Source organism: Lagopus leucura, unplaced genomic scaffold (genome assembly GCF_019238085.1).
Source record: "Lagopus leucura isolate 7727_CA_CO unplaced genomic scaffold, USGS_WTPT01 Super-Scaffold_100018, whole genome shotgun sequence".
Taxonomy (NCBI): Eukaryota; Metazoa; Chordata; class Aves; order Galliformes; family Phasianidae; genus Lagopus; species Lagopus leucura.
The window spans coordinates 10,219,204-10,244,671 of NW_024962272.1; the positions used below are offsets into that span (position 1 = coordinate 10,219,204).

The following is a 25,468-nucleotide window of genomic DNA, read 5'->3' on the forward strand; positions in this document are numbered from 1 at the left end:
TCGTGCGGGCCGGGCGGCGGCGGAGCTGGCAGGCTGGGGAGGAGCTGCGAGGTTAGACCCGTACCCGCTCGTGCGGGTGGGACTCGGGGCTGGGCAGGCGGGGGAAGGAGGCGGCCGTGCCCGTGCTGGGCGCAGCTGCGAGGAGACATGTGGAAGGAGGCGGCGGCCCGGCTGCGATAACCCGTCGGGCGGGGGCTCTGCCCCGCTTTGTGCAGGTTGGGCGATGCGCGTTGTCAGGGAAGCGGGGCGCATAGGGCGGGAGGGAGGGAGGCAGCGCCCCTGGTGGCGGGGGCCGGGTGCGGGGTGAGAGCAGCAACGCACCGGTCTGCGCGCTGTGAGCGGGGCTCTGTTGTGCTGGGCGTTGGAAGCGCGTGGCTTGTGCTTCACGGTGCAGGCCGCGTCAGTCTGCTGTGCCCTGCCGGAGACCGGGAGTTGCTTAAGGAAGTGTATCGGCGGGGTGAACATGAGCTCGTGTTGCAGCTCAGGGTGCTGGGCACAGCCCGTGCTTCTGTGAGTGCGTCTCGTGTGAGACCCCCCGGTCTTTTTTTGAATCCGTACGAACTTTCTGTTTACTGAAAGCTTGCTTTGTGCAGCTGAGTATCTCAGGTTTGCTATGTCCTCTATTTTAATGCTAGCCGATAGCTAATATACATATTGCTATATATACATACTTGATAACTTCTTACTTCTGTACCAAAAGAGTAAATTAGTTTTCCTTACTTTCTTAAAGCCAGTCAAGACATTCTGGAGTTTTGTTAGATCTGTTGATATCCCTCTGCAGAAGAGTGCTGGTTTACATAGTGGTTGCTCAGTTGGGAACCTGGATGGCCTTTCTACATTGAATGCTAGGGCCAGGAGCTCCATGGGTGTGATGGGCAAGTGCTGGAGCAAAATGAACCATGAGAAAGAATAGTGATGAAGTACCACAGATGAAAGTTGTGGTGCTGTGCACTGATTCATCCCCTGATCTCTGGATAATTTTACAACTGATGGTCACTTTCTGAATGTGAAGTATTGGACTGCAGTTCACTCATTTCAGTTCCAGTGACCACGATGTGCAAATTATCTAATGCTAGCAGCTTGGAGAGCTGAAGTAAAAGGGAATAAATAATAATAACTAGTGAATAAATCGGAGTAGAGGAACTAAGAACAGCGCTATACAATTTCAGTCATTGAAGTAGTAACTTTTTTTAATCCCAAGTTATATTCTCAGAAGTAGCAGTCATCGCAGGCTTGCACACATCCATTAATTCTCCTTTTCTGTAGGTTCTTGAAGCTTTGTAGCCTTTAACAGTACGAACAAAAATTTGGTATTCTGTGTGGGATACTTAATTCCATCTTGAGTCAATTTGCAACCCTCAGGAAAAAAAAAAAAAAAAAAAAAAAGGCATGGGGTGCCTTTACATATTTCCCAAATGGGAATTTAGAGTTATGATTGTAGGAAGATGGTTTATGAGGGTGGATAGTGATAGGACAAGGGGAATGGTCTTAAACTGAGACAGGTTTAGGTTAGATATTAGGAGGAAGTTTTTCACACAGAGGTGGTGACGCACTGCAACAGGTTGCCCAAGGACGTTGTGGATGCCCCATCCCTGGAGGCATTCAAGGGCAGGCTGGATGTGGCTCTGGGCAGCCAGGTTTAGTGGTTGGTGACCCTGCACATAGCAAGGGGGTTGAAACTCGGTGATCATTGTGGTCCTTATCAACCCAGGCTATTCTATGGTTCTGATAGAGAAAATAACAAGTAGTTCTGCTAGGAATAGCCCTTTGTATCTGTTGATTTTTGGGTCAGGAGATTTTCAAGGCTTTCAGGAATCTGCAGATCCTGATGCAACTAAATTAAGCTTTAAAATGAAAATGTGAACTTATCAGTGGTTTGTGCTTGTATGTTAGATTTTTGTGGTTTTATTCAACTAATTCAGTATGCATGCTGAATGGAGGTTGATGCTAAATGAATTTCTTGTTGAAAGAAGTTGATATATTTTTTTCCTTATTTTACAGGAACATTTATCAAGTAGAAAAATGATTGATTCTGTCCAAGTAAGAAGACAATGCATGCTGGATTTCTACTCACACTATGAACATCTTTGTGCAGTTCAAGGCTCTGTCCCACTGAAAGCTGTGAAAGTTAACCTGACTCAGGGTACCCTTGATCTAACTGTAGATAGCATCAAAGCTGCTGACTGGACACCACTTTTAGATGCTATTAGGCATGATAAGAGTCTAACTTCTGTTGGAATAAGAAGTTTTCATCAACAAGGTCTTGGAGAATCAGGTTTGTAGGAGTGTCTCTGATATGTATGTTAAAATTGTGTAAAACTTCTGTGTGATTAAGTGCTTGAAAAGGATTGAACCATCCAAGGAATTATTTTTATTTAAAAGCAGCAACAAAATGTTTTGTAATTATGCTTAGTTTCAAGTCAGTAAAGGCTGGGGGTTATCACTGTGTAAATTTTTGTTTACTAGGTGTTGAAAGATATAAAACCTACTTTAGAAGGAGAATTCCAGCAATTAGATCAAAAGATTTGACTGGCCAACTATGCAAAGCTGTCAAAGGCTGTCTCAGCATCTCAGATGTACTAAAAAATTTGGAACTGCAAGGTTTGCTTCTGAGGGAGAGAGATCTAATACTTCTAACAAAGGTGAGACTATATTAGTATGCAAATAAATGAAAAAATGCTTGGAGCCTAAGAGAAGCAGCAACTAAACTTTATTTGTGACAAATAGATCATGTTAAAACAGGCACATTTTTATACATGTCTGTGTTATACAGTGTATGCATGATTCTTTTGAGATACTTAGTGTAACGTTGTTTGTTCTGTCAAAACCTGTCAAAATCACACAGATTTCCTATGCCCTGATTAAGGAAGGCTTATATGAAAGCTATTAACAACTTTCCTGTGTTGTATGTGGCTGTATACAACTTACACTTGTGGCTGTAACTACATTTAATGTGAATGGCAGAAGAAAAGTGATAAACCAAGAAGATTAAAGCAGGTCTCTAAGGTGTGTTAACTAGAATATGTCCTCTAGTTTGCGTTTGAATGGTTTTTAGGAAAGGAAGTGCTGCTTGTTGCACGAAGGCTAGGTTCCTCCTGTGTTACAAAATGAACCATCTGAAAGTGAGCTTTACAATGACCTTCCTCCCAGCTCCCTAGGATTTCTTGTAGTCTTGGACTTCTATTTATTTGTATTTTTGAGTTTTGAGTCAGTAAAAAACACTGTTTTTATTCTGAAGGGCTTGGCCACAACTTCATCTCTAGAGAGCATTTCTTTAGCCCACTGTCCAATTGGAGATGGAGGATTAGAAAGTAAGTTGAGAATCAAAAATATGTCAATATACTTCTTTCTTATAGTTTTCAAATAGGTCAGTTTTTGAAGCATTTGTCTTACTAAACTTATTTGTAGTGATTAAAATACACTTTATTCATGAGTTTACACTATTTAGACTTGAATGTCCTTTCTTGATGCTGGCAGATAGCTAAACTGCTTAATAATTACAACTGCTAGAAATAAAACTGTAAGTGTAATATGTAAGTTTAAGATGATGTCATCATGTTGAGATAAGTAAACAGAAATAACACCTTTTTTTGCATGTTCAGATAATCTTTGCTAAGCACCTGCACTGAAATATATAATCTTACAACAACTTAAAGGCATCTTTGACATGGCATTTGCCCACTAAAATTGATTCAGCTTCTTAATATGACAGTGAAAAGATGTTTGTTTTGATAGCCTTATTGTGGTGTGTGTACTTAGTATGCAAGGGTTTTTTTTGTTTTTTTTTTGTTTTTGTTTTTTTTGTTGTTTGTTTGTTTTTCCAGCAGTTTGTCAGAGTGTGAAGAATTCAGCTACTATCAGATATGTTAACTTCACAGGATGTAGCCTTACCTGGCGAGGAGCAGAACACATGGGAAATGTATTAAAGGTAATTTCATCTCATTTCTGGGAACTAAATTTTCGCAGTAACTTAAATAACTAAGAATAACAACTAAATTCAGCTTGTAACAAATCCTTGTCCCATTTTTTCATTTGATCATAAAAGCAGTGCTAGTCCATGTATTGTATTGAGCTCAAGGAACGGTTCATGACTTTAAATCTCAGGGAAGAGAGATTATGGCAGCTATGTCACAGATTGCCCTCTTAAGATATATATATATATATCCTGAAAACTGTGTTTCGTTGTGAGAGGGCTTTTGCCATGTTATTTTTTTTTTTATGCTGAGCTAATTTTTATTGTAATGAATTTCATAAGCCTACAAGTGATTGTCTGAGGAGACTGAATTATTTGTTACTTTTGTTGAAGTAGATTTAAACATCTTAGTATATCACACAAGCAATAATAAAGGAAAATGTTCTGATTAACAATAAGAAAATTATAGGCTATGCTGTGTAGCCCATACTGATCACTGTGTTATAATAGGACTGAGCTCAAAGGAAGCAGTATGTTTTGGAAGTAAGTTCTTTTACATCCTCTTCCAAGTTTTTCCCAATATATTAATATATAGCAGGATTGAATAACGAATGAGTTGTCATTCTAAGTAGCAGTGAATGTGCAGGCGTGTTTTTTGTTTTGGTTACTATGTATTTCCTTAACTCTGAGTGTAGAATTAACCTGTGCTATTGAGCGCTTGTTTGTTTTTTTCCTTTCAAGCTCTAACCCATCAAAGCATATGTGATGTTAAATGCGTGAACAGTCCTTCTGAAGTTTGTGAAACTGCATTCAGAAGAAGCATATTTGTGGTGTGGGAAATTAAATATGGTCTTCCTTAATAGGCTTTGCTTAAAGAAATAACAGTTTAGACTGTCTTTATTTTTTTTCAAATGGGGATTAGGGCTGTAAATGATAGCTGTTCTGAGGAGTGCTTTCATCATTGTCGCAAGTGTTTCAAAATGTTTTAAGTATTCTTAAGCATTTAGTAGAAATAATGTAATTGTTTGCTGTTGAAAAACTACTAATTAATAAGCTTGTGACTAGCACAGTGTTCTAATTAATGTTAACATTGGCTTGCATGAAAGCACAAAACTTCCTACTGTGTATGTCTTATTCAGGGTGCATTGTGAGTGGGCAAAGAAGGTGTTAAGGCGTTTAGAATTCTCTGTTCATGTTTAATAACTTCACTGGGAACTGGATGATGTGAACAAACATGACTTAACTGTAATTTTGATGTATGACTTGTATTATAAATGCTTCTACACTCAAACTACTAAGTACTAGTATTTATCTGTTAGTTATTTATAACGGCTTTGTCTTCTTGCATTCGGTAACGTTTTGTTTCAAAGCACCAGGCAATGAAAAGACATGGTGAAGCTTGGGCTGAAAGTTTACGTTACAGGAGACCAGACCTTGACTATATGACAGGCTTGAGGCGTGTTACTTTCAACTGCAACATGCTTGTTGGAGATCGAGGAGCAAGTGCCTTTGCAGATTGTCTGGGAGAAGACCTGTGGCTTAAAGGTATTGTGATACTGTATTGTGATATAGTAGAGGCAGATGGGAAATAAAATTTGCTACCCATTACAGCAAATGTAAGCAGTAGAACAATTCTGTATTTATCTAGGAAAGAATAATCTCTTTGGAAAGCAATGTCTTCTTAGAGAAAGTGTCCTGTAGGATACTGGAGAAGTACTTTGTTCTATACTATGTATGTATAAAATGACTAATAGTGATGGTACAATTCAAAGCATTCTGTACATGGAATCTATTTCAATACCTAAGCCTCAGAGCCAGATGTACAGATAACATGCATATTGGTATAAGAATTACGGATTACTTAAGAATTAGGGATTACTTAAGTAAACTGGACATATGGTTGACTATGGGTCCTGATGGGATACATCACAAATGCTGTAGGAGATCCCTGATGTCATTGAGTTCTGTCTCCATCTTTGACTGATCTAGGTGATTGGAAGAGGAGCCTGAATACAGGAGGAAAGCAAACGATACTACTTTTTTCAGGAAGGGCAGAAAGAATTCTGGGGAGTTGTTGGCCAGTGAGCCTTATTTTGATTTTTTGGGAAGGTGGAAAAGTGCTGCCATCCAGAGGGTCCTCAGCAAACTGGAGAGATTCAGCGCAGTGAAGATGAGTTCAGAGTGCTGCACCTGGGAAGGAATAATCCCATGTACCTGTACATGCTGCGGGCTGACTGGCTGGAAAGCAGCTTAGCAATGAAGTACATGGGGGTGTCCTTTTGTAAACAGTTGACTGTGAGCCAGCCGCTTGCCTCTGTGACAAGGAAGCTGTCATACGTTAGAAGTGTTGGTAGCAGTTTGAGGAAAAATCCTCACTGCTCAGCACTGGTAAGGCCACCACACCTGGAGTAGTGCACTCTTGTGCAGAAGAGAGATGAATCTGCTAGAGAGAGTCTTGCAAAGGGCTTCTAAGATGGTCAAGAGACAGGACAATATGTCCTGAAAGCTAAGGCTGAGGGAGCTATTGCTGTTCAGCATGGAGAGAGAAGTCTTAAGGGCAGGTTTCCTCAAATGTACAGCTGTGTGAGAGGAGGCAGAGAAAAAAATGGAACTGGATTCTATTCAGTATGTCTATTGACAGGAAAAGAGGCGATGGGCACAAACTGAAGCACAGGAGATTCCATCAGAAATGTTAAGAGAGATATTTTGCTATGAAAGTGACAGAGCACTGGTACAGGTTGTCCACTGAGGTTGTGTAGGCTCCTTCCTTAGAAATCTTCAAAAAAAGATTCAAATCTTGCATCCTATTCAGATTGAAATTGTGTATATTATGTTACTTTGGGCTGCTGAATTAACTGGTATCCGGAAATATATCTACTGGGAATTTTCAATCACAGTGACTTACCTGTGATTTTGTATTCCTTCATTTGCAGTTGCTTAGCAGTCATTTCTTAATGTTGGTCTGTAATACTGATTATTAATTTCAGAAGTGAAAGGTAGAAATTTCAATGTTCTCCATTCATGTTCTGTGAAACAGGGTCTTTGAAAGGTATGGATTAAATTGTATTAGATATTCACTAGAAGTTATGCCACTGACTAACTTATTTTTTTAACCTCCCTAAATATTGTAGCACTTGATTTACAGCAGTGTGGAATATCCAATGAAGGAGCAAGGTCACTATTAGATGCTCTTCAAACTAATACAACATTAGTGATTCTTGATATAAGAAAAAATCCATTGATTGGTATGTATCTATAGCTGCCTCTGTCCTCTTCCGTGTAGGTTTTTTTTTTTTTTTCCTAGTAACTTGAGTGGGTGAAAATACAATGTTTTCAAAGAAAAAAGCATGCAACAATACTTTAAGCATTTAAAAGTGGCTGACCAGAGGGGGCAGCCATTAGTTATACAGTGATCTACTTTTATAAATACCTGTCTCATAGGAAATTCTCTCAAAGTGAATTCTTAAGACCTCTTAATTCATTCTAGATCACGTTTTGATGAAAAACATCATTGAAAGAGTTCTTGTGAATGGAAATAGTGCTAATTCAGAGGTATGTGATAGGCATTTTGTTTTGTTTTTCTTGCACCTGGCTTTGCATTGTTTTTTTTTTTTTTTTTTTTTGGCAAGGTTTTGTTCAGACTTAATCTAAGGCAGCTATTCTAGTTACAAATAGGGAAGTGACACTTAAGCATTAAAAAACCTGCTTAATTTAAACCTTAATTTATTTTGATACTTAATATTGTTGATAATTTACATCATCCATTTTTAAGTTACTCAAGACTATTCTTTCCAGTATTAACCATCTTAAAAAAAAATAAAAAATAAAAAATTCTAGAGATGTACAGCACCTTTTGCCATCTTAGTATGTAATACTGTGTACAGTGCTTGGAGTAACTTCCATAAAATGTCCAGACCATTTAAATACTAAATCCTTTGTTCATAAAATAAAAATCTGATTTAGTTGCCCAAAGAGCTAGTAAGCAAATAAGTATACTCTTGTTTTCTGAGAAGTGCAGCAATCACAGATCCTGTTTTGGAACTTACTGCATTTTGGCTTTGAAAAAGCTTGAAAGTCAGAGCTGTGGGTTCTACAGGGAGAATTTAACTAACTGTGAATTTCATTTTGGCATCTCCTGGATTAATATGGTTTTCCATTTCAATGTCTTATTTACCTTTCTGGAATAACTGTGGAAGACTCCTCTTTCTCCTTGGCAAATGCAGTCAACGCTTACAAAATGTTGCAGATATGACATGAAAATTGGTATCTGCCTAGTGAGAATGTAGCTCAAGGTGATTGGAAAGTTGAACTATGAAAAGAAGCAATTGTCTGGGGAATGTCCCATTTACTGAGATTGCTCTACTCAAGACATTTGTTTTATATTCATCAAAATAGTTCAGTATACTGTGTCTTACTGTCAGTGCTAAGTCTTACATGTCCAGTTAACAATATAAATGAAAAATAACACATCAGCAGCTTGCTAAATAGCAGCTTCTTCCACAAATTACAACACACCAGACTATAACTATTATCTCATAAACTCTGGGGGTGGTCTGTTGTAAGTAGCATTTACTGTTTATCATGGTGACAGTGGAGACATTCAAAGTTGGATAATCCTGTTTAGCCAGATGAATACAAACATTTGACGTTGTGGTTGATACTCTTTTGAAACTGAAACATTTACTATCCTAAGCTCAGTTTTTATAGTTGATTTCTTTTTTTTTTTATTATTATTATTATTATTATTTTTTTTATTTAAGCTCAATTACATAAGCCTTAATATTATCACAGAATCATAGGGGTTGGAAGGGACCTCCAGAGATCATCTTGTATCTTGATGTAGTACATACTAACAACAGTATTGATGTGTTATGTTTTGCATAGGATTTGGTGCTTTTTGCTTTTTTTTTTTTTTTTTTTTTTTTAAAAAAAAAAACTGAAAGAATAAACTTCAGAAGTTGTCAGGAATATCACATCATGGCTTGGTTTGGAAGGAGCTCAGTGATCACCCAGTTCCATCCTCCTCCTGTGGATAAGGTTGGCATCCAACTGGACAGGCCACCCAGGGTTCCATCTGCCTCTAGGGATGGGGCACGCACAGCTTTTCTAGGCACCCTGTGCCAGCATCTTACCACCATCTGAGTAAAAAATTTGCTTGTAACATCTAACCTAGATCTCCCCTTTTACTTGAAAGCCATTCTCCCTTGTCCTATCACTGTGTAACTTTGTCTGAAACTAGTCAATGGTTTGTTCTTCTAATAAGTTTCCTAACTCACCTGTCGTGTGGAGCCAACTAAAGATTTCCTTGAATGACTGTCCTTAGGACGGTCTCCAGATTCATCTATCTCTGCTTACAGCTTTTTAACTTGCCAGGCTAACTGCTACAAATTCCATGAGTAAAATTCAGAAAATGTGGAATCAGCCACCCCTCAGATATATCCAGAGCTCTGCTCTATACTGTATAAGCAGGGTGCCTACTATGTGAAATCTGGTTTTTGCCTAACCTGCTTGTCCAGACAGGAAAAAAGGATGAGGTGCTGGTGTGTTGCTTCCTAAAGTGGAGTTGTGGACTTTTGAATGGCATTGTAATAATAAGCCTAATTACAGAAGATGATGTACTGGCTGTCACAGCCTTTAATGTACTGTTATGACTTTCTCATTGGCTATCAGTCACAACAGTCCTTCACTTCTTATGAAGAAAAGGATGAATCACTTCTTTGCCTTCCAGTAGCATATACATTCTTCCTGTTTGTGTTGTTTTTTCAGTTTTACAAGGTGGGTTGCTAACTAAAGCCTCTAAACATAAGAAATTTTCCCACAAATATAAACAGACCCTTAAAACAAATGAAGTTGTATTATCCTAGCAGCATTGTATGGCTCTAATATTGTGGACTGCAATTACAGATATTGTATGTAACAGATACTGAAAGTTTGTGTAGTTTCTGGGAGAGACAGAAAAAGTTAAAAATTCACTGAAAATTCCTATAAAACAAATTATTCCCATAGCCTGAGCTTAAGAACTTAGTCGTATTTCAACAGTCTTAATATGTTTGCTGTCTCTATTCTTGGGTGTTGTACAATAGAAGCAGGTATCTAGAAGCAGGTAGCTATCTTCTCAGTTACAGATGAATGTCAAGTTTAATATACTAGTAGCTGCTTTTTAACATGAAGTAAAGCAAAGTTATTTTTACTCTCAAAAGTTCAGAGTTGATTTTATTTTGTAGTTGAAAACGAGCAGCTTACTTCTGTCAAGAGCTAGCTCAAAATATAGCTTATATAAGGCTTATTTAAGTCTGAAGGTTTTTCTTTTTAAAAAAAAAGAAAAAAAAAAAAAGAGGGGGGAGTGGGGGGGGAAAGGCAGTGGGACAGGAAAGGGTCCTACCAGTGGTAAAACTGTGCTGGAATTGCTTGGTTAAAACACAGTAAGTGCATCTTTCCTGTGCAGTAGGTAGGGATGACATCAGTTTACTGTTCATAGTACTCTGATGTAGGCTTAGGGCTGTCTGAAATAATATTTGCATTAGTATTTGTTACCTGTGATGGCTGCTTCGTTAGTGAATTATGTATCAATTATGCACACTGAAAGCTTTGTGACATAGTAGCTTGATTATCTACATGGAATAACAATAAATAATAACTAATAATAAAACTAATTGGCAGATGAGGAACCTTTAAAGCATAAAGCTATTGCTGTGAAGAAGTAAACAACTGCTTTTGGTTATTGTTGCCTTAATTATAATTTGGATATTCTAGAGGCAATGAAAATTAAACTTTATATTTTTTTAATTACTGACTTTGGTTTAAAAAAAAAAAATAAAAATCATGTAAATTAAGTTTTTATTACTTTGGAGAACCCTGGCCTGAGCTAGTCATTCTTAGTAAGACAGCTTGCTTTAGAGAATGAAAAGCAAGAGCCAGAGTTTCCTTTTATGGAGTTGATGCTTTTATTTTCTCTATAAAAGGAAAAGTGTTTTGCTGATAATACAGCATTCAGACTTGCACTGAATCTGTCGCTGAGTTGGGGCGTTGTGGGATTTTTTATTTTTTTTATAGTTTTTTATTAAGTTGTACGTAATGAGCAGAGGCCTACATATATCTAACAAAAAAAATCACGTAGTCTTAAATGAGCACCTTTTTAAATACCAGGTTCTAAAATAACTTTTCTTTCTTTATAAATCTAGTATAAGTGGCTGTCTTCCCTGTCTTCCAAGGATGCTTTGAAAGCTAGACCAAAGAAAAGAACTATTGTTCTAGGAAGTGGTCGAAAAGGAAAAGCTACTATTCGTATTGGTAATTTTGTCTTCATTTTCTTTAAACATTTCATAAATTCATTACAGTCTGTGTTTAAATGTCAGTGTTCTGCAAAATCTTTTTTTTAAAGAATAGTTTATACTTGATAGTGTCTTACTGTTAGAAATTTGTGTAGCAAATTTACTCTTGCTTTTAATGTTGCTACATATATGGCTGGCAGAACAGGAGAATACACTGACTTGAATATGGTGAATCACATAATTCTGAGTGCATTCTCCCCACAAGTGTTTGCTTCTAGGACACTTGCTGTAGTGAGTTGTCTATTTTTTTCTGATTTTTGTAGTCTTTCTGTAGCAGACTGTCCTCTGCCAAAACAAACAAGAATGATTTTTCTTCTACTGTTGTACAAAGAGTGTTCTTTTTTTTTAACTTCATATAAGCTCATTATAAGCAGTGTATTTAAAATAACATAGGTGTTGTGAATATTTATAAATACTCACAGTTGAAATACACCATTTCTGAATATGTTACTGAAAACTTTACTGTAATACATTTGGCACTTTCATCTTTGCTCCAGTTATCTGAAAGTAGAGAGGTAAGCATAATTCCATTTAAAATCTGTAGAAATAAACTCTGGTTGAGCAGAGTAATGGGAGAAGAAAATACCTTACTCAAATACAGGATCCAGGAAGGGAGAAGAATGTTGAAAAATAAACAAACTCAGCCAAACTCTCTTGCCTTGCTTACTTGCTGAGAACAAACTGAAATTTGGAATACAGTTACTAGAGTTCTGTATTTCTGCACCATTAAAAAAAAAATTGGTTGCTTTACTGCATGTTCTCAAAGAATGAGTAACTTCAGTCCGCTCCTGTTTAACAGTTTTGAATTTGTTACTTTTACTAATACATGATGCTGTGGTGATCATTCTACCTTCTAAATTTCTTTGCATTACGGTATAAGACTTGAACAATGACAAAAGGTTGAAGCAGTGAATATGAATTTTCATTATTATTCCTGTTAAGTGGTGATATTGCTGGTGGTCTGTGGAAGTGACAAACACGAATCCCAGCTTTAGACCATCTTGGAAAAGTTAAAAAATACTTTTCTCACTGGAACCACTAGAGGGCTATTTAAAGAACATAAATTTCATTACTTTCTACTTAGGCTGTCTAAGCTGCAAGTTCATAGAAGTTAGTTGAATAACTCAGATTACTCATATGAATAAAACTCTGTGTGTGGAACTTTGCACCCTTTTCTGATACAACAGTTAAGCATACTAGACTGGAAACACATTAGCTGGCCAGCCCTCCTTTTGAGAAACAAAACAAAAGTTAGTTCTTGAACACTTCATTAAAATAAGATTGAAAGATGGATTTCCCACAGCCCCTGTTACTACTTCAGAGATTTTGCTTATAAATAGTAAACTCTGATTTTATATGTAAATACCTAGGTAACATGAATTTACTCATATTCTTGGTATTCAATACAGGATTAACCTCTAAAAAATCTGTGAGTCCTGGGAAAAAGAATACGTCTGTGAAAGACAGTTATTCACCAAAGCCACAACCACCAGGCACAAAAGGCTTCCTTCCCTGGCGCACTGCAGAACGTGCAAAGAGGTGCAGGTGAGACCTTACTACAAGGGGAGAATATTAAAGCATAAAAACCTGCATGTAGGAGAGAACAGCATTTTTTTTTCTCTTAAATACATGTTTGAAAGTTGAACATTTAAAAAAAAAATAAAATAAAAATCTGAAGATATGAGAATTCTTTAAGGGTGTTACAAATCCTGCTCAAGTAAATTTTGAAAATATACACCATAGGAATCAACAAGTGTACAAAAATCTTGCTGACTTGTTCTTTTGTTACTCATGATTTATCAACGTTGTGTAGCTGAAAATGTAATTTACATTTCCAAGCTTGCAGTATAATTGATCTGGGGTCCAGTTCAAGCTGTCTAGGTAGTCTGCCCATCTTTTCTTTCTACTTTGTTTCCCTACTGTCAGTATTATTACTGCCTAATAACTATCTTAACAGTATGAAGTTGAAGAAAATATTAATTTTACCAACACTTGGAAGTTGTAATACTGTTGTTATGCTTCTCTTCCAACAGTATGGGGGCAAAAAAATGCGCACACAAAAAAACTGTAACCACAGATCCTTAGATATTGCATGCTCAAAGTTGAGGTTATTCAAATGAGCATACAAAAAATTTACCTAATGCTTTATCATAACTATTTTTATTAAACTTTTTTTTATAGAGGTTCTGGACACTAAATTCTTCTGATTTTATAATAAACTGAGCAAGTTACCTATTGAAGGTGTTGTTAGCATCCAGTAATGCCCTTAATCATGATTAAATAGGAATAGTAGCAGAACAGACTGTGGATGTAATGAATGTTAAAGGAATGCTAAAAGTGTCTAACACTGTTTTAAGTGTTAGACTTTTCCCTAGAATTTCACATTTCCTAGAACCCTAGGAAATAGAAGTAGCAATGATGACATGATAAATTCCTGTTTTCAAAATGTTTCTTTTCTGACTTTTTAGGGGAGAGCCAGTGGACAATTCTGAAGAGTTACCAGTGAAGATTCAGGTACTTTCTTACTCTTATGGCAGTTTATCTCTTAGATGAGTGCCTATAAAAAGATGTGTGCTCATTAGAATCTTAGTATCTAACAGTTGAAACCGAAACATTATAACTTAGTTTCTTTGTCTCATAGAAGTGCAGAGTAAGTTTTCTTCAGCATTCGGTTGAAAATTTGGTACTTAGTTTGTTCCCACTTCTTTATCACTAGCTTTTTATCTTTAATTGGCAAGCTGGTCCATCCTGAGGCTATAAGGAGAATTCACATTTTTTTCTCTTGGAGATGCTGCTTTCTCCTTTCCTCTCTTCCTTCTGCTTTTGGACTATTTAGTTTTACATACTTGAGTTTGAATCTATCTGAAACTACCAAATTGTGGGGGAGGTAGGTGGAGGAAGGGAAGAAATCTCTTCCCTTCTCCATCTTCATATTCCATTGTTGTCCTCTGCCAGCCTTCTCTTCTTCCCTGTACATCAGGAAGAAACTGCATAGTTGGACAGGTTGAATGTGCATTTTAATGGACTTATGGGAAGTTTTACATTTAAATAAAGCTTTTGATGCTATTCAATTTTTTATTTTATTGCACGGATTGATACTGTTGCTGGACGTGGTTTTGTTTTATGACGCGATCAGATGGGTATTCCTGTGAAAGTGACTGTAGAAAGTGCTTCAACATCTGAAACTGAAGAGACTGAAGATTTAGAAGATGTAATCCATCATCCTGTTTTGACAAAATCCCAAGATAAGGTTAATGTAACAGAGTATCAACAATTCCAGGTAAGAAGCATGTTTTGTGCCCTAAATTTCATGAATACCAGTGATATCAATTCAGCTATGTTTGAAAGGTGGAATATTAGGCGGGTAAGGAGTTGGTTAGATGATTGCATTGTGGTCAATGGCTCTCTGTGCAAATGGAGACCTGTAACAGGCAATGTCCCTCAGGGATCCATCTTGAGACCAATACAGTTGAACATCTTTACAAGTGACATAGATGATAGAATTGAGCGTACCTTCAGCAAGTTTGCTGATGTCACTAGGCTGCGTGGAGTGGTTGATACAGCAGAAGGAAAGGATGCCATCCAGACGGACCTTGGTAAACTTGAACAGTGGGCCCTTGTGATCCTAAAGAGGGTCAACAAAGCAGGGTGCAAGGTTCTGCACTTAGTCGAGATAATCCCAGATCTGTATACAAACTGGGAGAACTTGAGAGTAGCCCTGCCAAGAAGGATTTAACGGTCCTGGCTGATGGAAAACTTAACAAGTCAGCTGTGTGCTTTTGCGTATTTGTTCTTTATTCCTGCTGCTACTTTGGTAGTTGTAAATAAATAAATAAATAAATAAATAAGAGTAGTAGTGAGAGTACAAATATCTTCACAGGGCACATTCTAATGAAATTAAAACAAAGGGCATGTTTAAGTGAGCCCATAACTCTACTGTCGTATTCTAGTTATGTTATAAAAATAACATGCTCACTCAGAGATGTAATCTCACGTGTTGTTAAGATTTGAAATTTGAATGGAGAAGCTATATTGCCTCCAAGTACATACTGCTTAAAATAAGACCTGCAGTTGGTTTTCATGATGGCTGTCATTGTGCATAACATTTAGTGGACAAACTGCTCAGGTCTGTAAATATGAGGATGACAGAGCTGTCTTTAGATAGCCACAGTGAAGTCAAAACTTCATGCTGTTGCAGATCTGCATTCAGTGGCAAAGTTAGGATAGCTTAGAGTTAATAGGAAAAGCAAAATGACTACAGATACAGGGTAAATAATGATGTGACTTCTTTCAGCTAGTGTATACTTCAGGCTTGTCATTTTTCTCTGGAAATTTTATTCAGGAATGTTTTCCATGGGCCTGAGTTAAAGTTGTGTAGGAGCTTTCTTCTTTGTAAGTGGTTTCATATTAATACTGTTCATGTGCAGCGCACTGATATTGTGCTGCACAGTGATTTCAACGCTCTCAGCTAGAGTATTGTTGGAATCATGGAAATCCATGTCATACGAATATTGTGCCAGAAACTTGTATGCAGCAAGAACCTCACTGTTTTCAGGAACTACTTGATGTTTTTGTTCCTGGTATTTGGAGAGAGTGGAATATTAATTTCAGGACACAATAATTAGAGTGTGAAGAAGTTCAACAAGGAGAATTTTGAAGTCCTGTTGTTCCTGGAGAGGAACAACTCCAGGCACCAGTAGATAAAGGGAGCTACCCTTATAGAAGGGAACTTCACATAAAAGCACCTTAATTCCCTGGTGCACGTCATATTGAATAATAGCCAATGCTGAAGGCCAGCAAAGAAGGTCAGTAGTATTCTGGGCTCCATTAGGAAGAGTTCTCAGCAGGTTCAGAGACATGGCCCTTCTCCTCCTCAGCCATGGTGAGGCCATATCCAGAGTGCCGTGTTCAGTTCTGGGCTTCCCAATGGAACAGAACCATGGACATCCTGGTGAAGGGTCCAAGGAACAGCCATGAAAGTAACAAAGGGACTGGAGCATCTCTCTTATTAAGGCTGTTTATTAGGGTGTTCAGCCTAAGGTAGAGAAGGCTCAGGGGGAATCATTAATATGTATAAATTTATGAAGTGAGGATGCAGAGAACACAGAGCTAGTCCCTTCAGTGCCAAGTGCCAGTACAAGAAGCAGTGGACACAAACTGGAAAACAGGAGATTTCATCAAAAACATCAGGAGAAACTTCTTACTGTGAGGGTGACCAAGCATTGACATAAATAATCTTTTGATTACGTGTAGTGCATCCATTAGGAAGGGAAAACTTGTGGTTAATTTGTTTCCTGAGAAAACTACAAATTTTAGGGATATATTTGAAATATATCAAAATTGGCTCCAAATGCAACCATCTAGATTTTCCTGATTTTGTTTTGAATTGTTTTTTAGTTACATTAAGAACATAATTGTAGTGTTGTTTTCTATATTTGATAAACAAAACACTTCCGAGTTCCGTAGTTATGTATCTGATAGCACTGTTTAAGCAATATTGGGCAGTTCCCATACCTTTTTGTTATGCTGACGTAAAAGCAGTGTTTCACACCATGGCAGAATGAAACTAACTATTTGCCAGCAATTAATTGTGAGGTCTGCTTTCCCTGCATCTTTTCACATTCTTCCATTTCTTAATTTTCCTTTCCTATCTTGTATCTTTTTCTGTTTATCATATGGCAAGATGATTCAACATGCTGTTTTGGCAGAAAGTGATGTTTTTCCAGGTTAGTGCTCAGCCATGTTGATGATTCGTACTTGCCAGTGTGACTTGCTGAATTTCAGAAATAGATCAAGATGAATGGCAGAAGTCTGTGGCTAATAATGTGAGGCAGGAAGTGGTGGACACTTCAGCTGTCGTGACTGGACTTAGGTTGTTAATCAGCAGTTATCACACTGATGCTGGGATCAAGAGTTAGCTTGAGGAGTTGATCTAGCTGAGAAGCAATCAAAATGTTCAGTTGTAGCAGGATTTGTCATGTTCTGCTACTGAAGTGGGACAATCGTATGGGTAGCACAATGATGAGATTGCAAAATGGGAATAAACAGTAAAAGGTGGAAACTCCTTACACAGCTAGCATGCCAGAAAAGATCAAACATCTTTGTGACTGAATGACTAGGATTTGACTTCATTATGCAACACCTTGAGAACTTAGCATCCTTCTGCTCAAGAAAAGGATTTAAGCATTCTATTCAGTTGAAATACAGTTTTGTTTTCATCATTCACAAAAAATCCTTGGCATACCAAACTTTTAATTTCTGCTTAAATAGAAGGTAAGATTTGATAAATACTTGTTCCTTCCACTAGAGGGAATTTGAGCTGTCAGAGCTACTTAATGATGAGAATGTAGTTGAGGGAACTTGCGGATCTTAAAGTTGTTGCTTTTACATGTTGTGTTCATGTGTAATACATTTGGAAATAAATCTTCTGTTTTGTGATAGCTGGAGCTGGAAGAATGCATGGAAAAACTAAAGGAAGAACAAAGAGCAAGAGTCACTGCTGAGGAACGGATAATGGAGGTAGTAATTCTTAACTATTTACCATCTTTACACCAATCAAACTACTCACTTACGTATTTGGAGTAATTTTCAGTAACTTCCTAACTCATAGCTTCCAGAACTTCAGTTCAAAGTTATATGGATCATTCACTAGCCTAAGGACAATGATGAAACCTACATTTAGTAATGTGTTTGTTCTGTTGATCCTATTCCAGAACCTTGAACTCCTGCCTGTGCTGAACTTCCAATGTACTTCATTCTTTAGGTCTATCAGTTACAAACAGGAGCATTTTGGCATTGTTTTTCCTTGAGAAAAGGATTTGTTCTGCTTGAAAGTTTTAACAGTTACGGTTCTTTGATTTGCACTGAGAAGCTGTTTGTTTGTAAATATATATTTTACTTATGCTGTTCCTTTTATTTATTTAACCATTCCTGTTGATGATGAAAATCTCAGATGCATTTATGGGTAGTTAGCTTGTTGGCCATAGTCATGAGTTACTATTGCTGACCTAGATAAGACCCTTTCGATTTAAGGGTAATCACTAAGCAGAATTCTTTGCCACAGAGTTAAAGTAATGTAAAATAAACAGATTTTATTCTTAGATTTGATCTGCAGTGGGATCAATAAAAAAAGGGGTGGCCAGCAGGGAGAGGGAAGTGATTGTACCCCTCTACTGTGAGGCCTCATCTGGAGTACTGTGTCCAGGCCTGGGGCCCCCAGTATAAGAAAGATGCAAAGCTTTTGGACCAAGTCCAGAGGAGGGCCACTAAGATGATCAGAGAGCTGGAGCACCTTTCCTATGAAGAAAGGTTGAGGGAATTGGGCTTGTTTAGCTTGGAGAAGGCTCATGGAGACCACATTTTGGTCTTTCAGTAGTTGAAAGGAACATACAAACAGGAGGGTGAATGACCATTTACTTGGGTTGATAGTGATAGGACAAGGAGGAATGGTTTTAAACTGAGACAGGGGAGTTTGGGGTTAGATATTAGGAGGAAGTTTTTCACCCAGAGGGTGGTGACACACTGAAACAGGTCGCCCAAGGAGGTTGTGGATGCCCCATCCCTGGAGGCATTCAAGGCCAGGCTGGATGTGGCTCTGGGCAGCCAGGTTTAGTGGTTGGTGACCCTGCATATAGCAGGGGGGTTGAAACTAGATGATCTCTGAGATAGTTTTCAACCAGGGCATTCTGTGATTCTGATAGTGGTGGTACCTTTTTGAACTTTAACAATAAATGGTGCCCAGTACAGTGAGCAAATTTCCCCCAAAAGAATCTGTGCTTTATAAGGTTCATTGTTGTTCTTCATTGTGGATATTCCTATTCTGTCATGTGCAGTGGGCTCTGATAGTTGTATTTATATATTTTCTAGGTTAAATATCCCCTGCAGGATGTCTGTCTTTCTCATGCTAGACTGCCTGGGGTTGTTCCTTGCCTTAAGGGAAGGGATAATCTAAGTAGCAGCAATATCTAAAGTTTTTCACTTACTAGTTTAACAGCTAGAGTATACTACTTAGATCTCTGTTTTCTGTTCTCGGTTGTAAAAGATGAAAGAAAGCCTGTGGTAGCCATGATTATATAGCTAAAATAAGTGAATGACAATGCTTCTCTCATACAAAACCCCTGTGTATCCTACAGTTGTCATTCAGCTCTAGATAATCACTGATGTGATTCATGTTAAATATGAAGAAAATGTAGGTTATCTTAGTTCCATTTCTGACGTGCACAGAGGTGGTAAGATAGATAATATGCATTCCCTTCAATACAGAGAGATGAATATAGGAGAATGATGGCCTTCATTATGGTTTTTATAAGTAAAAATAAGTTATTTGTGAATGTATTATATGTCTGGAACTATGTGATTTAAAAATAATGGCTTTTTGCTTGCACTTGCTCTGCACTGTTCAGTGCATACTGCAGATAATGCTGAATCATCAGTTTTGAGTTCTTGACGCAAGTTCACATATGGTAGCATAGAATTGCATCTGTAGACAAACAAACCTGTTCCATGTGGCAGTGCTCTGAATAGTTCTGGTACAGGAAGCTTGCCATCAGTTATTTTGTGTATTTCTTTTTGTGATCTCTATAAGCTTGCAAAGATGTTTGCTTATTTTTTGAACTGGGAATGATAGGAATGGCTTTACTTTTTCTCTTTAGCTGGAGGTTGAAAATGCAAGGCTGAGGAATCTAAATACTTCTCTATCTGAAGCTCTTCATGCGCAGTCGGTAACCAACATGATTTTGGAAGATGAAGGTGTTCTAGGCAGCATTGAGAACTCTTTCCAAAAGTTTCACGCTTTTTTAGACCTCCTTAAAGATGCTGGGTAAGTTCTCGCTTTACTTGAGTTTAACTGTCTCTGTTGAGATTTTATTATAGTTATGCTCTGAATTAATTATGTGGCCTTCTTCCTTCAGCTCTCTAGAATTGTAGTAGTAAAGAGCTAAGGGAAAAAACGAATTGCTGTACATTCTTGCTGTTCATTCCCTTTGTTCAGTGACACAAGCACTGTCCCACTGAATTCAAGGATCTGTCCCTCACAAAGATTTTGAAGAAACGTGTTTCCAAGAGCAAGAAAGCTGCTATTAAAAAATCTTTGCTCAATCTTTGTTGGATTGTCTGTCGCTTTTAGCATTCCTGTGGTTCAAAAGGCTTAGAGTGCAGTTGATCTGGCTTCAGAAAGTTTTGGGCCCCTTTCTGCTGATTGGTAGAAAGGAAGATGGATGAAAATATCCTCTGTACTTAAGTTTTAGATTGCTTATTAGAACTTGAAATATTCAAGAGAACACTGATTAAAGTTTATATTAATATTCTGACATATTTTGTAGTGTCTCAGAGTTTGGTTTACCTTTCTCATTTATCAAACTTAAGTCCTTAAACCTGTTCTTGTAAGGCTTATTTAGCAAGCCATGGCATATTTGCCTGGTAGAATGAGGGAAAGACATGAAAATATGCTGTAGCCTAATCAGATGTTCAGAGAAGGCTACAGTTTTATTTGCCTTCCCTGCCTCCTGCTACCCCTTCCATTCTCCAAATTACAGTAATGAAGCTCAATGTAGACTTCACTGTGAAGTAATTTTCTATTTTTTAACCAATCAGTGGAGTTACCGTTACTTCTAGGATGAATGTCAAACTTTGGAGAAAGGGAAATGTGTTCTCTTTTTTACATCAAAAATATGTTTTTCAAATGTGCCACACCTTCAGTCAGAATTTGTTAAAATTACTGGTAGTAATTGAATAATGCTCATCGTAGGTTCTTTCACATAGGGAGCTGCCCTGAAACTTACAAAATGCCAATCAAAAAGACTGGCGTCCTCAGTAAGCTTCTCTGATGTGCTGTGTTATCAAATGGTGGCAGCAACTTCTCACTTACTAAGACTTAGGCAAGCAAACCTCATATTGACAGGTTTGGCTGACTACTAAGCTGGCAGATACAACAACATGACTGTATTTGTGAAGCATATAATTGCATTTGGCTGTTAAAGGTGATGCTAGTTTGGGAGATGTGCACAAAGTTTCTGCTTGAATGATACAGTTTTAGTCTTTGTTCTGCCTGATAGGGAGAATGTTTGCTAATATCCTGCTCTGGGATCAATGCTAACTGGAAGAACTTCATTACTTCCCCTGGTAACACTGAGTCAAAACTGACAGTTTAGTACATGCAAGCTAATCAGTGCGAAGATGAGAAAATAGCTTTCACCACCTGTTTTGATCTTCTGTAGTCTGTTTTGGGCCTCTTAAAAATGGAAAAATATCTTCAAAAGTTCAAATAGATACTGTTTCTTCTGGTTTGAAATTTGTAGATCTTTTACATGGATAATAATTTAGTCTTATTTAACTTTGTTTTACAGACTTGGACAACTTGCTGTATTAGCTGGGATAGACCAGTCAGATTTTGGTCTTTTGGGACATCCACAAATGAATTCTACTCTCAGTAAACCTGCTAATATGCTAAAGGAGAAGTCCTTTGAAGAAGGAAGACAAGAACATGCTCACCAGGTCAGTCTATAGAGGGAGTTCTAGCTGTGGTGTACTTGATGCAATTTTAATGAATTTTCCAGCAGTTTTTCCACTCCGGACAATTACCCAGTGATCCAATTATCACAATTTTTTTCTGTAGCTGTATTTTACAGATGATAGCAAATCAGTGCTTCAGCTTTTTAAGTAATCAGCATTTTCCACATTTGCAGTTGGAATATGTTAAAAGTAATGGGAGTAATTGAGTAATTCTATCATAGTTCTTTCACATAGCTGTTGTTCCACTTGCAACAGTGGTTTCTCTGTGATGTTAACTTGTTCATAGACCTAACCATGATTTTTCTAATTCCACTACATTTAGAAGCCTGAATTGAAAGTATTTAAGTTATATGTGGCAAAAGATGAGTACAAAAACCTTCAATTAATGTTTACGCTATCTCATACTTTCTCCTAGGATTGCATGGTTTAGATTCTTTTGGCAGCTAAGTATTGTGGGATAGGTTACTGGTATCAAGCTGCTGTAAACGCATAGCATAGTGAATTTCAAGTATTTCAGAATGTTTGTAGAGAATGTGCTTTGGCTCCTGTAGTGTGACTGACTCATTCCTGTAGCATAAAGTTCAAGCTAATAGGGAAACAGTGAAATATACCTACTCTGTCATGACCACGTTAGCAATCTTCTGAAACTTGCTTGCTTTGTAAGTAATAAAGGTTATTATAAGGTAATAACTCTTACATATTATAAGAGACTGCTCTTGTCTTTGAACCTTTTCTATGTTATGTGAATACTTTATTTTGCTATGTAGATTCTAGCATATAACAGTTGCAGTGCTGGATTTTCTCTGTCAGAATCTTTACCAGAATCTCTTATTTCAGAACAGAGATGGGAACATCCATCTTTCTCCTGGCACATCTCAATCTCAGATGATTGTGAACTTCTCTGCTCTTAAAGAAATGCATGAATATCAGACTTCTGTGCAACAGCTGCAGCCAGCCTTATGGAAAGAAAAGGAAGCTCAAGCAACTGACCAAACTAAAGAGGATAAAACTCGAAATAGCACTCCAGCATTATCTGAGAGGAGAGTCAAACAGAATGAACAAGCAAAAGGACATCATTCAACAAGGCAGGTGGTTACTAGTCTGAATGCATTTACTGATTCAAGCGTAAATATTAAAAATAACGGTAGTGGGACATCCAGTTTTTCTGGTGAAAAAAGCAAAAATTGTTTCTCAAAGAAATACATTCCTAAAGTGACTGAAACTGTAATTGCTAATGATGAAGAAAGAGGAGAACAAAGTAGACTGCAAATGCTAGACCATTCTGGAACTGACATTGTAGAATCTGTGTCTGAAATACAAGAAAGTATACAAAGTATTGCCAACACTTGAAATGTTTGGACTGTTCATTACATATGCAGGGTTAAAAATAAGTTTTGAAGTTCTGTGCAAGTTGAGAAATTTTCCGTAAAGCAATGTAGACTTGAAGACTTAGCATTGCATAGTAGTAGTAGTATGTAGTAATAGTTTTGTTTCATGTTTACAGCACTTTTCAACAGATTTTTGTGTTTTTGAAATGCATTATGTACTGGTACCCTTCACTTTTTACCACTTGAAAAGAATTTCCTGGAGTATGCTTTTGTTTGTCATTGATCTTTTTATAGAGTGTAAATGTTTTCTGCTAATAAAACAGTTTAAATTTAGTTTTTTTAATTTACTTCTAGTCTGTTGCAGTGGGAGTGGACACAATGGTTTTTGGCGGAAACACCAGTTCATGCCTAACTATGAGGGCATGATACTCACAAGCATAATGGAAGCATAATGGATATGAAAGTGAACACAAACATCTCTAAAATGTTTAAATACTGTCATTATGGCTGTGATTGCAATTCAAAACATAATATATTGTGGAAGGTACCTCAGAAGGGTGTGCAGTCCAACTCAGGTTGCTCTCAGAAGCTAGAGAAATGTGAGAAGATAAAACTAGAAGAGTTGTCATTGTTTTGAAACTCCTGGGATTTTTCCTCCTGCTACTACTTCATGTCTCTTCACAGGCAGCTGCCTTGCAACTTCCAACTATGGCATGTAGTAACAGACTTTGACTTGCATGCAGCAATGCAGGAAGTATCATTTTGCACAGTAGATGCACTTCAGTATGGCACTGAAAAATAGTGCAGTATTTTTTTTATATCTGTACACTTGGAAAAGGCAATCTAAGAGTCTAGTATGATTTGTACTGTAATTGTAATTTTCTTTGCTAATTTTAACAATGTTTTGGGTTTTTGGGGGGGAGATATATTACTGTTTTCTTCATACAGAGTTCTGTAAAGTTAACTTCTTTGGACAGGTCATAGAAATGAAGTTGTTGAACATTTAAACAAGTTCTCTGAACAATTTTTAAGTTTGTCAGCAAGGCAAAATTTGCACTTGGAAGAATGGAAGAACCTACATTTTTCTAGATTAGACTACAGCCCAGGTCACTTGGTTGTTGAGCAATAGGAATTAGTTTTCACTTTGAATAAGCCAGTCAATTTTCTTTGCTTAAAAGATTCATGATCCTTGAGGTCCCTTCCAGCTCTGGCCATTCTGTGATTCTGTGAATTTTCCTGTGGCTTTTTCACATGCATGTGCTTGCATTGGTCTTGATTCTGAAAAACTGCCTCTTTTAAAAGTAGATTAAATGTTGAAGTTTTATCTTAATTTCATACCTTATAGCTGATGTTTTCTGTAATCAAAAACTTTTACCAATCAGTGATGAAGATTTTTATTTTTTTCTTGACCTTGGGATTTCTTCCAGAGAGCTAGGAGGAACAAGGAAGTAGAGCAGTGGAAGACTGATTTTTACGTGTATGAATTAGGCAACATAATTTGGGCTGATCTGAGGGATGCAGAAATTACCACGTAATCTTTTTTTTCTTTCTGTTATGTGTTGTGAGAATTCTGTAACACAAAAGATCTGTAGAAATTCCTGTCTCTGTTTCCGTGAGAATTATGAACATACACATGAATCCTCAAATTTTGTTCTGAGCAAATAGCAGATCACCTTGGCTGTTGCAACAGTGCACAAGTAATTGCACAATGAAAGTGCACTATTTACACAGTCTTCAGAATAGCAGAGTAATATATTAATCTATGTGGTTTTAGATATTCTCTTAAACGTTTGAGATCTGTGACTTCAGTCATGATTCACTGCTTGTGATTTTGGAATGACTGTCTCATTTGTTGATGAAATCAGATTCTTCAGCAGTAAAATGCTATGTGTGATCATTTTAAAACAAAAACGATAAAGCTAATCACTATGAAATAGTGTATAACAAAATTTCAGAAGTGTCCACCTGTGTGGGATTAGGAATTGCTTGTTATGTACCTCTAAGAATACTATCAAAACCTTAAAACAGTTTATGCATCGTGTCTCTATTAACAGGCGGCACAAGTGATGACTGTTAATACTTTAGAAGCAAATACTAATGGTGTCTATTTATCTCAAAAATAATCATTTAAAGCAAAACTGATCAGGTAGTACATAATTTAGATGGTCTTTCTTGTCTTCATCTTGTTGAAGGAACTGTTTTGTAACTGCCCTACTATCAGAATCTGGTGTGCATACTTTTACAGTTGAATGTTGCATCTGAAATCAGTAGAGAAAATGGTTGCAAGGGGGAAAAGCATTTTTTTAAGGCTATCATGAATACTTAAGAAATTTCAAGATTATTTTTAAAAAATATTAAGAAAAAAAACCCACAACTTTTGGTATACA

At 37.2% G+C, this 25,468-nt stretch overlaps 1 protein-coding gene across 4 annotated transcripts; it reads left to right on the forward strand.

The window, feature by feature from the left end:
* CEP78 (centrosomal protein 78) lies at positions 1-25,468 on the forward strand. 4 transcript variants are annotated; one of them, XM_042877528.1, is made up of 16 exons: positions 1-51; positions 2,002-2,275; positions 2,467-2,642; positions 3,239-3,311; positions 3,825-3,928; positions 5,284-5,458; positions 7,045-7,158; positions 7,401-7,465; positions 11,095-11,203; positions 12,654-12,789; positions 13,713-13,758; positions 14,381-14,524; positions 17,686-17,763; positions 19,896-20,062; positions 21,588-21,735; positions 22,591-25,468. In XM_042877528.1, the coding sequence occupies exons 2-16, from the start codon at positions 2,023-2,025 to the stop codon at positions 23,101-23,103; spliced, it is 2,301 nt and encodes a 766-aa protein (XP_042733462.1). In that variant the 5' UTR covers positions 1-51; positions 2,002-2,022; the 3' UTR covers positions 23,104-25,468. The 4 variants fall into 4 exon arrangements, with proteins under 4 accessions (XP_042733462.1, XP_042733461.1, XP_042733463.1 ...); XM_042877527.1 differs by lacking the exon at positions 1-51 and adding an exon at positions 116-215; XM_042877529.1 differs by lacking the exon at positions 1-51 and adding an exon at positions 116-215 and having other exon boundaries at positions 3,828-3,928.

What these genes read in the sequence shown, in the direction of transcription:
- CEP78 (XM_042877528.1), top strand. Translation starts at nt 2,023, where the DNA reads ATGATTGATTCTGTCCAAGTAAGAAGACAATGCATGCTGGATTTCTAC. An exon ending in ATCTAATACTTCTAACAAAG is followed by an intron (nt 2,643 to 3,238) that starts GTGAGACTATAT and finishes TTTATTCTGAAG; the next exon opens with GGCTTGGCCACAACTTCATC. An exon ending in CAGAGTATCAACAATTCCAG is followed by an intron (nt 14,525 to 17,685) that starts GTAAGAAGCATG and finishes GTTTTGTGATAG; the next exon opens with CTGGAGCTGGAAGAATGCAT.